This window comes from Megachile rotundata, chromosome 1 (assembly GCF_050947335.1).
Source record: "Megachile rotundata isolate GNS110a chromosome 1, iyMegRotu1, whole genome shotgun sequence".
Lineage (NCBI taxonomy): Eukaryota > Metazoa > Arthropoda > Insecta > Hymenoptera > Megachilidae > Megachile > Megachile rotundata.
In genome coordinates, this window is record NC_134983.1 from 17,865,318 (window position 1) to 17,881,106 (window position 15,789).

The following is a 15,789-nucleotide window of genomic DNA, read 5'->3' on the forward strand; positions in this document are numbered from 1 at the left end:
GAATCTTCTTATGGTAAAACTGTATGGGAGTTCTAAGATACGCAGTGAAATGTGCATACTGAATTGAGAGAACTGGTACCTTGTGCTAATATTTTTCGAATAAATTGCTCTGTGGCTGTAATGCGCTAACGCTCTGCATTCTCTATTTATCTTGCAAAATATTGATGATACCAAGTATTGTTTCAGATAAAAGTTACATGATTTGAGGGGTTAAATTATACGGTGAAGGAATTTTTTTCTTTATGTAGACCTGAAGGGAGGATATGAAGGTCCACATTCTTTAACATTCGATATAGATTGTTGTTTAAAACTAAGTACAAAAGTAAGTTTGTCAAAATGTTTTCTTATGTCACAAATATTTTCATATATATTTGAGCTAATCTCCAATAAATGTTCTGTACATTCTATACATTGATACCGATATTATTCCGATTAAATTGTCCGTGTTATTCGTATCATACTTGGACATATCACAAGTAAAACGCCTAGTACAAAGAAGCAGACAGTAAAGGGGAAACCTCAGAGAACGAACAAAGGAGAAACATGAAACGCCAGGAGACAGTGGATCGCAGCTTTTTAAACGACTAAAGATACTCGACTCTCAGGGTTGAAAGACTTTTTCGCTGAATGCAAACACGCCAGCGAGAAACAAGTCGCAGGAATTTCTACACACGAAACACGAGTCAGTTAACAAAGGGTCGCTTACAAACTGGTCATAAATGCACGAATCTGCCACCCATTACCGGACAAATGTTCATTGGTGAAGAAGTAAGTTACCGGATTCTGACTGTCGTGTTTTCTTTGAGGTTGAAAATATTTCGCAATTCTATAGTTGCGACGAGACACTACGTCACAAATATAAATCCCTGGATACAGATTATAACGATAAAGTCTGATTGTGACAGTAAAAGTGGATCCTTGCGGAAAATTGCATTGTAAATGGGAACAGAAGAATTTTTTGTCCGATTCAAACGTTTCTCTGCTTCACGCTTTTTAACCCGGAAATTGTTTAGGGAATTTTCGTTTAACCGCAGTTATCGATGCGTAAAATGTTTTAAATTTCGCTTTAATTCTTGGTCGCATTGCTCGTGAACATTATTTGATACGACACGTGGACTACCACATGTTGAAAATTTCATTGGTCAATATTTTTAGTGTGTTAGAGAATTTGATATTGTTTATCGAAGATGACAAGGATTTCCAAATTTCTTAAAGCCTCAAAATTCTCCAAATTCTTAAATTTCTTCAAACTCTAAATTTTCCAAATTCCACAACTTCTATCAATTTTGCAAATTTCTCAAATTTCTCAACTCTCCCAAATCTCCCAAATTTCCCAAATTTCCCCAATTTCCCAAATCCCCAAATCTCCTAAATCTCCAAAATTTTCTAAGTCTCCCAAATTTCTCAAATTTCCCAAATTTCCCAAATCCCTAAATTTCGCAAGTCCCCAAATTTCCCAAATCCCCAAATCTCCTAAATCTCCCAAATTTCTCAAATTCCCAAATTTCCCAAATCCCCAAATTTCCCAAATCCCCAAATTTCCCAAATCCCCAAATTTCCCAAATCCCCAAATCTCCTAAATCTCCCAAATTTCTCAAATTTCCTAAATTTCCTAAATTTCCCAAATTCCCAAATCCCCAAATTTCCCAAATCCCCAAATCTCCTAAATCTCCCAAATTTCTCAAATTCCCAAATTTCCCAAATCCCCAAATTTCCCAAATCCCCAAATTTCCCAAATCCCCAAATTTCCCAAATCCCCAAATTTCCCAAATCCCTAAATTTCCCAAATCCCCAAATTTCCCAAATTTCCCAAATTTCCCAAATCCCCAAATCTCCTAAATCTCCCAAATCCTCAAATCTCCTAAATCTCCCAAATTTCTCAAATTTCCCAAATTTCCCAAATCCCCAAATTTCCCAAATTCACAAATTTCCCAAATCCCCAAATTTCCCAAATTCCCAAATTTCCCAAATCCCCAAATTTCCCAAATTCCCAAATTTCCCAAATCCCCAAATTTCCCAAATCCCCAAATCTCCTAAATCTCCCAAATTTCCCAAATTCCCAAATTCCCAAATTTCCCAAATTTCTCAAATTTCCTAAATCCCCCAAATTTCCCAAATCTTTTGATCCCAAATTCCCAAATTCCAAAATTCGAAGAATTCCAAATTTCGATCACGCAGTAACGCGAACAAGTACGCTAATTTATTGTCTCCAACGTCTCGTACCGAAATCACCTAAAACTCGATATCTAATCGTTACATCCGGCCTTACATCGTATTCAATCGCTTTTTCCACGAGTAAACAGAAGAAACACAGTTTCCTTCAATAACTGGTTATCTCCATTCCCCGTCCATTCAGCGTTATCGATATAGAATCCCGATTGGTTAGTCGATTTTGTAACGGTGTAACAAAACATTACTCACTTCGGTTGCTTGTACGACTTCGCGTCCACGTTGTCCGCCAAAGCTATCTTCTCTGAGCAAGTAGCACAACATTGTTGCTGTTTTTCCTTCTGTACCAACGGCTTTTCCGGCCGCGGTTTCGCTACCGTGGTCGTTCTCTTTTGCAAACACTGTTTTCTCGTTTCAACAACCTTCTCTTTCTGCAAGGATAAGTTCTTCACCGTAGGCAGAATTTTCTTCTTCACAGGGCTTTTTGCACACGGTGCGGGCAACGTTTTCTTCGCTGTCTGCTTCCCAGTTTGTTCAGGTTGCTTCAGCTTCTTCATCGCGTCGGTCTTACTCACTGCAAGCTTGGTCACGATTTTGTTCACCACGGGCTTATTATTCACAATTTTGTTCACTGCGAGCTTACAATTCCCAGTTTTATTCTCCACAGTTTTAGTGTTCTCTGCTTTGGTCGTCGCGGATTGATTTTCTTCTTTCTCGTCGCACGAGGACTGTTTCTCTGCTTTCGCCGTTTTCTTCATCTTCGTTCGCGCTTTTAAACGTATGGAAACGAGTGTTAACGTATATCTACGTACATGCAGAGATAACAGTACGTTTTATACGATGTTATCTTATCGAAATTTGATAGAGGGTGCAAGTGTCGATAATGTGTCGATGTCTTTGTTGATAGGTACTCGCAATATGTGAGAGTGTTTGTGCAGACTCGAAACAAAGCAAAATGACTCAGTAATCGATACTTTAGTATAAATCTTCTTTAACGTGAATAAGTTCGAGCTTAGATACTTGACTATCACATTCTTGTACGATGACACTGATTTCACGTATGAAATTGTAAACTCTCGTGTTATATCTACTGACGACTGCGACAAGTAATTCAAAGCCTATATTACAAATTTCTATTTCGAGCTACTTGAGACATCTGGGATTTTTAAGTTTCTAATCTTACAGATTATTAAGCGTACAAGTTTCTGAATTTGCACTTTCTGAAATATTTAAACGTTTCAATTTTGGGACTTTTACATTTCTAAATATTTAAATATCTGAAATGTTAAGGTTGTTAATTTCCATCTCATATTTTTAAACTGTTGGTTTCCAAATTTTTAAGTTCTTCAAATTACAAATTACCAAGTACGATGTTTGAAATTAAACAATTTTCAAACTGTTTAATCCGTCATGAAATTTCAGGGATCTCTAATTAAGAAATTTCAGAATTTCCGAATCTCACATATTTAGATTTCTAAATCTTGGCCACTAAGGTTAAAAAAATTTCAAATTCCTATTTCAATTTTCTTATTCATACAATTTAATTTTTAATTTTTTCAATTTCTAGATTTTATCAAATTTAATTCCTTAATTTTCCTAGAAGAATTTCCAATTTTTAAAATGATCATCAATAATATAAATGTCGACGATATCTGTATAGCTGTAAACAGCCTCAACGTTCAATGTATATCAGTGTTGATCTCTATCAGTACAAATTAATTACCAATATCAATTCCAAGAGTGATTTTGAAGTGCATTACTCTCGGTACACCATGAAGCTATAAATTAGCGATCATGGAATTATATTCGGCTTCCTAATGATACTGTTATGGATTATCGATTCGCTTATCAGGTATCTAACGTAGGATTCAATGTACAAGGCTAGTGATGATAAATACAGTGAATCACACGTCTAATCACGTAAGGTAGACATTGATTCTCATAGTATAATTGGATTTTATTGATCGATAACACAGTGAATGTTTACCGAAATACAGTAGCTGAATTAAATAGTCGCCATTCGAGTTGCAAAACAATGTAGACATGGTTGCAATTTATTCATAGAATTTTGCAAGAAGACGCGTGAATCATGGAATGTGCGAAACAAAAATGATTCATTACACATTGTTATTTTCTACATTCTTTCACCATTCTTTATGACAGAATTTCATTTAGTGTGGAAAGACAAATGACAATATTCTTAATACTCAAGAAAATACTCTTTATTTTTGCAGTTTATACATATTTAATATAAAAGTATACAATTAACGAAATTACAAGTAATAAGTTACTTCTGACCTAACCTATATTTCGTAACCTGTATTGTGAACATTTTAGAGCAGCGATGTACGTAAACAATATTAATTCAGAAATAATGTAGAGTCTGTCCGTATAAAATTTTATATGGACAATTATCAAGAATGTTAACATAACAATCGTACTCATAGAATATTATTGATTTTTCAGTTTCGAAATGTGAACATACACAACTTGAGTATTTTACTATCATTAAATATTTCTTCAAATTTTGTAACATCGTAGCATTTATCCCGTTCTATAATTTCAACCAGTCAAAAAATGCATTTCGAGAATTCAGAAATTCGTTCAACGATAAAATAAATGAGAAAACTTGTCACCAGACAATTGCGTTTCGAAGAAACGGATGACAATTTCGTTTGAAGTGTTCCGTCGTTTCTAGCAAATCGCGCGTTTCTTCGGTAGAACGACAGAAGAGAAACGGTTGCAAAACATTTCCCCGGCATTTAATCGACTATGATAAGCGGATACCGTGGTCACTATATGATAATGAGTCAAGGTACAGTTTATGCGGTTTCTTGCTGCCTTCACAGCCCCGGAAACGTGAGCATTCCCCAACAACTGGATTGAAATGACGTCGCGTTATTATTCGGATCACTCGGTGCTCGAGTGGTGCGCACGGTTTTTGAATAATAAGAAGACAGTCGGAAGTCAGCAGTATTTTAGGCAGGTCAGCCTCCAACGGATAATGCCGGCAAGATTTATGTACACCAGGCTTCCGGTCTCTCCATTTCGTCCCATTCCACCGCAATATTCCATTCCCTGGACGCGACAACCGAAGTAAGACCGATTATCATAATACACAATGCTTCCGCGACAACGTACCGAGTAATTTATGAAAATTCCCCCGAGCGAAAGATTGCGTCGCTTTCGAAATATTTGCTCGTCACCGATAAGAGCCCCGAACTCGATTTATCACGTGGGGAGAAACTACGCGGATAATGTCCATAGGAAACCATACGTGGCTGACGTTCACGAATGCCTCCCAGGCTTTGGGATTTTAGGATCGTACTGCCACTTTGGGACCTCTTCGGGATATTCCAGTCAAGCTTTGGGATTTTGAAAATTTTTTAGTTTTCAATTATTCAGACTTTCGAAATTTTAAATATTGAAACCTCTGAATTTTTCGACATATTTTGGATACTTCGCAATTTTGTGTTATCATTTAAAATTGATTTCTTGAAATGACAACTCAAAATGATCGACTTTGTGATTTGATGATTGACTTTGAAATATTGGTATTTCAGAATAATTTTATAAATATCCTTCGTTTTTAACCCCTTAACTTATGATTTGTATCAACAGTCACATCAGTCAGAAGTAATTAATCGCTGATGTAATATTAAAATAAATAAAACTTGAAATGTTAGATACTTTGAGTTCAGCAATCTTTAATCGTTCAAATTATAACTGAACTCGAAACAGTTGCAAGGCAAGATTGAACCGTCGCGCCGCGAGGTTTTTACCAAAATTGAGAAGTGTCCATAAAAGAAAAAGAATGTGCGATGAAAATGTTTAAACGCGTGATTAAAAATCAGTGAAATGAATGTCTCCTCTCGTTAGAAAGATTGCGAGTGTATTTGCGGGGAATTGCTGATGTGGCAAAGTGATTAAACTGGTTCGTTCTCTTTCGTTCGTTTCCAGACTTACAACATGGACGCCCAAGTTGGAGAGTCTTCGGCATGTGCCACGGCGTTACTCTGCGGAGTTAAAGCCAATTACGAGACTGTTGGCCTGGACTCGTCTGCACGTTTCGAGAACTGTAGTTCCTCTTTTGATGCCCGTGTACCGTCCCTTATCAATTGGGCGCAGGAGCAGGGTAAGTAAATACGCGACGTTCGCGAGCGTCAACAATTAATGCGACAGGATTATCCGTAATCGATTTAACTCTGCCACGATAAATAGAAACTTAAATTAACGCCACTCAAATGTTAATTAATTCCTCTCATTACTTCTCCATATCCTTTCGTGTAATTTTTCCCGGATTTTTAAACGTTTCTATAAATAGCCGATACTGGCACGCGTTGATTGCCAGCGTGGCTCATATCGAACACTTTATCACGAAACAGTTAAGTCATGCGAAATAGTACTTACGGCATATCGGTGTTTAACAATTATTGCTTGAAGTTTGAATATTCTAAATATAAAATAGCTTTCCAATTGGAACAATGACGTTTTAAAACGTGCGAGGATTAATAAAAGCATTCGTCAATTTAAAATTGGAGTACGATAAAAAAGGTTATCGAAACGCTTTATCAATATTCTAAATATGAAACGATTGACAGTCAATTAGAACAACAAAGCACTGATTTTGAAACGTGTCTCGATGACAAAATCACCACGAAATAGCGCAATATCCATTTAAAGCTCGAATAAAAACAATTATCTGAACGTTTAACCGATATTGCAAATGTAAAACGATTGCAAATTTCAATATTTTTTTTCCCAAAAATTAAAGTGTTTAAACCGTTTGTTCATTAAAATAAAATTTACAGTGTAAATAAACTTAATCGCTATATTCTTTTGCTACATTGATATCAGTATGAAAAAGTTTCATATTTGTATAAAACGTTAAACGCATTCAAATACTTTATCCGCAAATCGTTTTATTATACGCCGTTTTTAGTGCATTCAATTTAGCACACGTATGATTTGACACATATTTAACAGATTAATAGGAGTTTTTAAGTTGAACGTTTCAGAGTTAAACGCTGCGATTTATCAAATAGGGAGGAATTATTACTTCCAATCGTACACAAACGTTAAAATATTTTATTTGAGAAGGTATAATAAAATGCTCAGTTTAAAATGCTTAAAGGTATAATTATGCCTTAGATTAAGGTATAACTAAATGCTTAGATGTAAAGTTATGTTACAAGTGTGTAACGTTAAAATACAAAAGCATGAAAAGGATCATAATCTGAGGTCCTCGAGAACGTGCAGCGAATTAGAAAAGATACGTCGTGAGGTGCACCCTGTTCGTAATTAAACCTGTGCGTTTACATCAACGGAGGATAGACCTTCCATTACATCGATAAAGCAATAGTCGTAAAGTTAAACGAACGCTTTCAACGCATAATGTTATTGCGAAGCAACAACTGTCTGGTTGGGTTACACAACACGTGACACAGCAGGATAATAACGTGAACCGAGGTGATTGGCGATTCTCTGCTAAATCACGAAACGTTTTATCCCATGCTAATTTCAATGCCTGTTCGAATGACCATAGAGCGAAAATAGAGCGCTCAGAGAAGATAAGATGGCTACCGTGCACATAACCTAAGTTTACGCGCTACAAATTAAAGTAATTAATTTTAAACTGAGATTATAAATTTCGTCGAAGAAACAGAGCGCTTCTGTTTTCTAAATTGGGGTAGTCTTTCGTTGCTATCGTCCTTTTTTAATGGCACTCGAAGATGAAGTGTGTGCGATGCAAATTGCTTTTCTACGCCGGGAAATTTCAAGGGGATACATATTTTCTCCGATAATTTTGTAGAAAATTGCTTGTTCCTTACAACGCTGTGCATATTTGCAGTTCTAAGGGCTCGTTTAATAAGGATATTTTGCGAGTACCTTGAAAATTTCAATAGAAAGTGATCATGTAAAAAGGATCGGTATGAATTTAATTTCACTGGAGGGGATGTTATTTTAACCTGACACGAAATTGTTATTCGTGAAAAATGTCGGATGAAAATAAGCTGTAGCAAAATTATCTCGGTTTTCGCAGTCTGTTTTCTTCGTAAACCGTTTTATTGGTAATTTTTTAAGTTTCAGTGAAATTTCGAGAGAAGATTAATTTTGGAGGTTGGGCTGTGAAATTATTCGGTTGAAACTATAATTGTCATTTAGTAAAAATAGTTGAAGAAAGGTAACACAAATAGCTTCGTCTAAACTCTTTCCTTTAAACACCATTGAAATATCAACGATAGAAAATAAAAATAACTGATATCAATTTTAAACAATCTCTTAATAAACATAATTATAAAATGCAATTGTACAGTTAATCATGTCTCTGTACCACTAAAATCTCTACATCGTTCAACGCGTCGCTTCTACCTTTAATTACAAAGATACAATCTTTTGTCTACTGCCCGAATTTGTAATCACCGATAAAGTACAGAGCACGTTCGACGAAATAACCGAAACGGATTTACAAAATCAACAATGAAAACCAAACAAAACGAAAATGAAAACATTTTTATGTCACGAAATTTTCAGGCAGAAAATACCGGCTGATTTTCCTGCGGGTATATTTCCGTACGATCTGGTGAGTCTCTTTTTTAAATTGCTACAATCGAGATTATTCTAATTTTCGTGAGAATTTGTGGTAGCGTGAAAATTGGAGCTTTTTCCATGAGAATTCTAATGCCCAGGAAAATTCTTCCAATTTGCAGAGATCGTTGCCGATGTTTCCAATTTCGATATCATCGAGTATCAGCGAAACCCATCACTCCTACATACCAGTTTCATTAACACTATATCGAGCAATTGCTACGAATATTAAAGGTTGAAAATGTGACTCCATATTGCTCGGAATCGCTGTTTTCAGATTGAAAAATTCACGTTACTATTTCTAAAAGCTATTTATTTAGAAAGATATTTAATACACTCGATGAGCAATTTAAATAAAGAATACAGTATAGAAATAAATAAATGAGGGATGAAACGTAACCTAACCTATAAGAGTTGCCTATTAGGCTATTGAGGTTATGCGCGGTTACCGACAACTGATAATTATCGTTTCAATATACATTATGATAAACGGATCTTAATATTTTTCCTTCAAATTGTAATACATTCCATAAATCCACCGTTACACTCCTTAATTTCTGTTACCTAACAACTCCTTCATTTACAAAATACATCAAAAAAGGGATTCTCAGTAAAATGTATTGTAACAGCGTGGAATATGTAACAAATACATTTTTCATTTATTATAAATAGTAATTAAATGCAAATATACAATTCAACCAATCTATTTATCTGAATCATTCATAAGATCCAAGAGAAAAGTGATGTCGAGCTACACTGGACATAGGAGTGCAAAGGGTTAAAGCAACAGACATATTACAACATAAAAGTATGTTATCTAAAGACGTCAATTCACCTTATTTTTATTAAACACAATTTTCGAGGTTTCGTATCTTCAATGAACATCAGTTAAATTATTCAATGAGTTAAACATTTTTGTTAAATTACCAGTCCACTAAAAATATTGTAACATATGTGACTAATATATGTAGGGTATAATATATGAATAATGTAGTATAGTATAATATAGTATAATATATGATTTAAATTGGCGAGAAGTACAAAATATTTGTTCGAGTATCACACAAAGAAGACATGAAAGTCGCGTATCACTCGCATAGCATTTCTCATAAAACGAACACGCAAACGAGCCACTCAAAGCAGCTTCTTCGCTGCTACATCAGCCACCGTGAAAGTAGTGCCTAGAGCAACGTAATAACTACACGCTATATAACAACATTGTATAGTCATGTACATCGGGACTAGTAATAAACACAGTAGCACATAGCCGAATACGCGTGTATGTGCCTACGTTACTTGCATGAAAGCGCAAGCTGCCTTAACCTGATCATTAAGATGAATTGCCTGCTTGATTAATCGCACGCCGTTTGCCGTTGACGCGTTTCGCATCGCGAGCTACCGCGATCTCGCTTTCTATCTCCATTTAACAGCGCAATTTGTCAATTTACAATTATTGGCCACGTGTGCAATCGCGTGTCACGTGTACGTGTAATTAAAAGAAAATTCAAGCTTTTGGACCGAGATTTGCTTATTGCGGAATCGATATGGCGTTGAATGGTGGAATTGGTGGAATTAACGCAAATGGCGTTTAAAAATTTTAATACTTAAAATATAAGTGTTGGAAATTATTGTATGCTTAAATTTTTAGTTTAGAAAGGTGGTTTGTAGAACTTGGAGGTTTGAATATTCGAAAATTCGGAACTTTGAAGTTTTTATGTTAGGTTTTCGGGAATTTTTGAATTCCTAGGTTTTTAGGTTCATTTGTACATTTCCAGATATCTAGGCTTATAGATTTTCAGATTTATAAATTTCCAAAATAGATTCATAAATATTCCTAAATGTTCGCATTATTGAGCTTTTCTATTTTCTTTTCCTCATCAGTCGGATCATCATTGTCCCACACAACCTACCTAACGTAACAATTTTAACAAATTCGTTTAAATGTTGACTAGTGAACTTTTATCATTCGAAAAATGTTGACACCGTGCCGATATTTAATTAATTTAAATTTAAATATCATATTGTTGGCCCTAGGAAAATGGGAAAACTTTGATCGCAGAATTTTATCGATGTCGAAGAGCGACCCGGCAAATAATTAGTACGAAATTAATTGAATCAATTATGCATTCATTAAATTGAATATCGATTCTGGTCGGATTTTCGTTCATGACGCGGACAGATAACGAGCGAATTTTCAAGCAGAAGTTTGCCAACGTTCGAACGGATTTAACGTTCTTACGACGATGTGAAATTTGCAAATTCATCCGTCGAGTTTCCGGTGACAGCGGGGAGAACAGTCGTCGAATGAACTTTATCCAATGACAACTAACTCCTACGGTTTCGTCTGATCAATAATTCATTCGCATCATCGCAGTCACGTCGATCAGCACGAACCCACGAGAGCATTTGAATTTCGCTAAAAATCACTGCGAATTTCATCCGCGAGATTCCAGCTCGCAAACTTAAACGCGTTCGATGTTTCTTTTCTAATTTCTCAACCGTCCGCAGTCTCGGGTTTCATGAAAGATTTCGTTCCGCCTTATCCTTTTTCTTCCCTTTCTGCAAGCTTTTCATCTTTCGACGAGTATCTTGCGACGTTATCTTCCGCGGAAAGGGTGTACTCCATCTGCGAAATTGATCTTTATGAAGCTGCGTGAAAGAAAAGCTTTCGAAAGGAGTACGTGAGGTGGCAAAAACATCGACGTAAGTAGCCTTAATGGAAAACCTAGATACATCATGTGATTCTAAATGAGATTATGGTACGAATCTCCGAAGGATGGCCAACACTTGTGCTTTATCGCTGTAATATTTTGCAACGACCTAGTAAAAATCATAGCAGCGAACGTTTGACAAATATCTCTTTGTTTAAATTTATAACAAAACTATTCATTAGGACAAAACTTGATTCACTTGCATTCAATGAATTATTTAGTCAATTACATTTGAGTATTTTAGCTATGTATATATTAAGTATATATACTCTTAACAATATATGGTGTTTAAATTAAAATTGAATGGCAACTTTGAAGTAATATCGATGTAGGTGTATTTTGTGACATGACATGATTCTTTAATAATTAATGAAATTCAGAAGTTACAAAAATATGTATATGTACATGTATATGTATATGTATATGCATATGTATATGTATATGCATATGTATATGTATATGCATATGTATATGTATATGCATATGTATATGTATATGTATATGTATATGTATATGTATATGTATATGTATATGTATATGTATGTATATTTATACGTATATGTATACACATATGCATATGTATATGTATCATTGTTAAATGTGAACAGTTATATTATTAAAATGGTACGAATAGTAATACTGACAAAATTGGTAAAAACTATGGTGTCACATGTGTATGTACTTTATTCATTTGTCCTGCAAGCTCATATGTTTACTTGCAGTCGTCACTCTGCAATACCCATCACACTCAACGTAATAACTTAGTAACAATATATTAAATCAATAACAACATAAGAATATGATATAATGTAACAACATAACATTATAACATAATACCAATATACCGTAATAATTTAATGTTATTACATTTTTTCTTCTTTTCTTTTCTTACAGTAATATTCTGTTTTTCCTTTATTGTCAGTGTCACCCCAAGTTCGTATCCGTTCCATTATTTCGTTTAATTTAACAGACGGTACACCTAGGTGTATCCAAAATAAAACACGGGAAGAAGTTCATTTCCGGAAGTCGAAGTATGTTAGATAAAAGCGCCTTCTCTCTTGTGTACTCCTCTTCTGTTCCGTAGTAGCCGCCCACGAATCTTCGAAATACGTATTATCTCGAATCCGAAACTGTGTCTGCACCGTGAAATTGTTTCGCTTCTGAGATTCACTGCGCTCACTACCAAGACATTTTTGGTTAGTTACGCGAAATTTGAGTGTTAGCAAAATATGGAGAAATTTCATCATTGTCTTTTTCAGCTTTTAATTTGCATTTTTAGATTTGTAGATTCTTAGATTTTTAAATTTTTGGATTCATAGATATTTAGATTTTTTCATTCTTTATAATTTTCATATTTCTGCCTTTGCAAATTTTTTCGTTTACAAGTAAAGTTTTCAAACTTGCAAATTTACAAATCCTTAATTTATTAAACTTCTAAAATTAAATATGAAAAACTTTCGTGTTCTGTTCTCCGACTCTCATGCTTTTTTCATTCTCTCTAAAGCGCAATTGTTATTTTCTTTCATGGAAGCACTGCTTCACAAAAAGGAAATGACACCAGCATCGCTATCCCGATATTTTCATTTCCTCTTCCAAGTATCTCTTGAAATTTTTTATATTCCATTTGAAATAGACAACATAAACATTTATTAGCAACTATTGCATTGTACAAACTTGAAATTTATTAAAACTGTAATATTCTGAAATCTGCTATCATAATAGTACTATACGGAAAATGAAATAAAAATGAATATTCAGGCAAATAACTCTACTTCCGAAGCGTGAAACATTGTTTTGTAATTGCGATGACAGCGTTAATTGTTAAAGCGACCGAGGTTAAGTTTACGAAGAAAGTTTCAGGACATTTATTTCATTTACTCTTCCCTCATTCTCCCAGCAACTTGTTCCACGTAGGTTTTGCAGTAACTGAAAGAAAAAGGGTACTGGAAATTGCTTAGGCGAGAGAAACGGAAAGGTAACGTTCAAATCGAAAAAAGATGAAAAATGTAAGCTTCTTTCGTCTTGGACAAATTAAATTGCTGACAGTCACTGGTCTGAAGCAATCCCCAACGTTAATATCCACTGTTCGATCAAACTTTCCTTCTATTCGAACAAAATATCTAACTCGCTTTAGATTACTGCGTTTATTTCCTAATTACGTTCAAAAACGAATTACAAAATTTAGCAATCCAGAAATTTAGAGAAGAAGATAGACTTGTTTCTTCGCCAAAAATTCACGAACAGCGACAGTTCTGTGACACCGTGCGTTATCATGCAACAGAAACCGACGAAAGGTTCTGTCGCATTAAGCGCTATAAGTTTACAATTCGTTACTCGATTCCAATAATGATTGTTGTGTCTTGTAGGAGAGGTACTATTTTCAGATAAAATATTTTAATAGATGGCGCTAGTTTTCCTTAAATTTAAACAGTTCCATTACTTTTCCGAGATACTATGTACTTAATTACATTCATCATCTTACTAAAAGAATGCTGAGTATGTCAAGACACTGTCTTCCATCAGAAACCAAGTCACAGATATCCTCCCATGTTAATAACCTTATTAGAATTCTCTCACGTGGTGCTTGATACCTCTAAATCTCAATGGCGGACTCAGCCGCCCGTCTGGAATATTTGATTAACTCGCCAAAGCGTTTGATGTTGCCAATTCGAGCTCATTTAAGAAGTTACTTATACGAAATTCAATTTCCCCCGACGCAACCTTCTCGATTTGAAACTTACGGTCCCCAAGTAGTATATGTTAATCGAGGCGGTAGTCATGACACAGAATCGTTGCGGTGTCCCTTCGTTATGCTAAATCATAATTGAAGACCCAGATGCCAGGATCAAAGGGTCAAGAGAGACTTTGATGAAGGGCCGCGTATCGACGCACTCGGCTCGATTAGCATCCCTGCCGCTCTAACGTCGGCCCACTTACCGTAATTATTGATCCCACGGGAACATAGGGGCCAGATCTCCGCGTGCCAACTTAATACGTTAACTCGTCAGCAACGATAGGGACTTTCATCGACTGCCGCTAAGAAGGATCACGCGAACATTCGCCTAATTAAAATACGATGTCAAGCGGTTCGCGGGTTGGATGCCAACGACGTCGCCAGAATTCATTTGCAACTGCATTTCTCGGGATCGTCGACGATGAAAAAGTTGTTCGTACGACGTTTTCGATTCGTTCGCGCACCCCCTCCACATACTACTTCCTTTCATTTATCTTCCTCCGGATGGAAAACGCGTTTAATTGGAGATGTCAGAGAAGCTCCGTGAAATTCCGGATCGGAGAGGAATTTTCTTCTCGCCAAATTTTCTGTATTCGAATAATTTTCAACGTTTGACGGCTTCTTTTGCCCCGCGACTTTCTCACCCTTATATTCTAAAATACGAAGACTAGTTTGCTTCTTCTTTTTTTAATTTCTCGAGATTCGCTGGATCTCTAAAACTGTGATATTTTTTCAATTTTGTGTTGTAAGATCTTGATAGTCCATCTGGAACTCACTTTCATTTAAACTGCACAATTGTTACCAGAAATAATTTTAGCATCTCTGCAAAATGCAAGAAGTTTCTACGAGAGTTACTTTTACAAGATTTCTAGAACAGTGACATTATAATTTTTATGTAGAGACATTTGAACAGTCGATCGAGGACTTTGATTTTGAATCGGGAATTTGACCTTATTTTGACAGATATCTTAAGATGTTTTAAACAGGGAGCTTAAAGCTCTTAATCCGTCACTGTTCATGATATTGATCTTGATTGTGTATCCACCGATAACGGTAACCGTCAAACACAATCAAAATCAATCGTGGTAACTTAATCGATCGGACAGCCTTCGTCTGTTGCAGATGGGATGCAAATGCGTTGCACGCAATCAGTGCTGGATTAAGATCTCCAGCGACCTTGTACACTTCAAATATTTCACTTCGTACACATCATTAATACACAATTTTTAATACTCTTCAACAAAATAATTTTTGTTAAGAACGTAATTTTTGTGGAAAGTTCAAAAATTGCGACTGAGCATTTCTCAAGTTAATTCCACAACACCGGTGATAAAATAAACGGACTGTTGGACCCTCGATGGTCCAGAACCATCAAAGATACAAAGTTTTGTATCTTGAAAAATTTCTACGCATCTTTGAAACGTTGCAAGCAATCAAGATGGAACGTTCGTTTCTATCGGTGACTTTCCTCCGCGTCTGTAGAAGCGACAAAGAACGATAACCGAACAATACTCGCGGCAAATGTCGGTGATAATGGATCGACTTTGCCGGCACGGTTTCAAGACTATAGTTGAACAGAAACTTTAA

The 15,789-nt window shown here is 35.6% G+C and overlaps 1 protein-coding gene across 2 annotated transcripts in view; it reads left to right on the top strand.

The window, feature by feature from the left end:
* Positions 1-15,789, top strand: part of LOC100882520 (alkaline phosphatase-like) — a 308,558-nt gene that overhangs the window by 223,549 nt on the left and 69,220 nt on the right. For both annotated transcript variants that reach the window (XR_013040141.1, XM_076538177.1), the window contains exon 3: positions 6,130-6,304. Coding sequence is in view for 1 of the 2 variants with exons in the window: in XM_076538177.1 (XP_076394292.1) it covers positions 6,130-6,304 (175 nt within the window). In the remaining variant the exon portion in view is untranslated. The remainder of the gene's footprint in view (positions 1-6,129; positions 6,305-15,789) is intronic.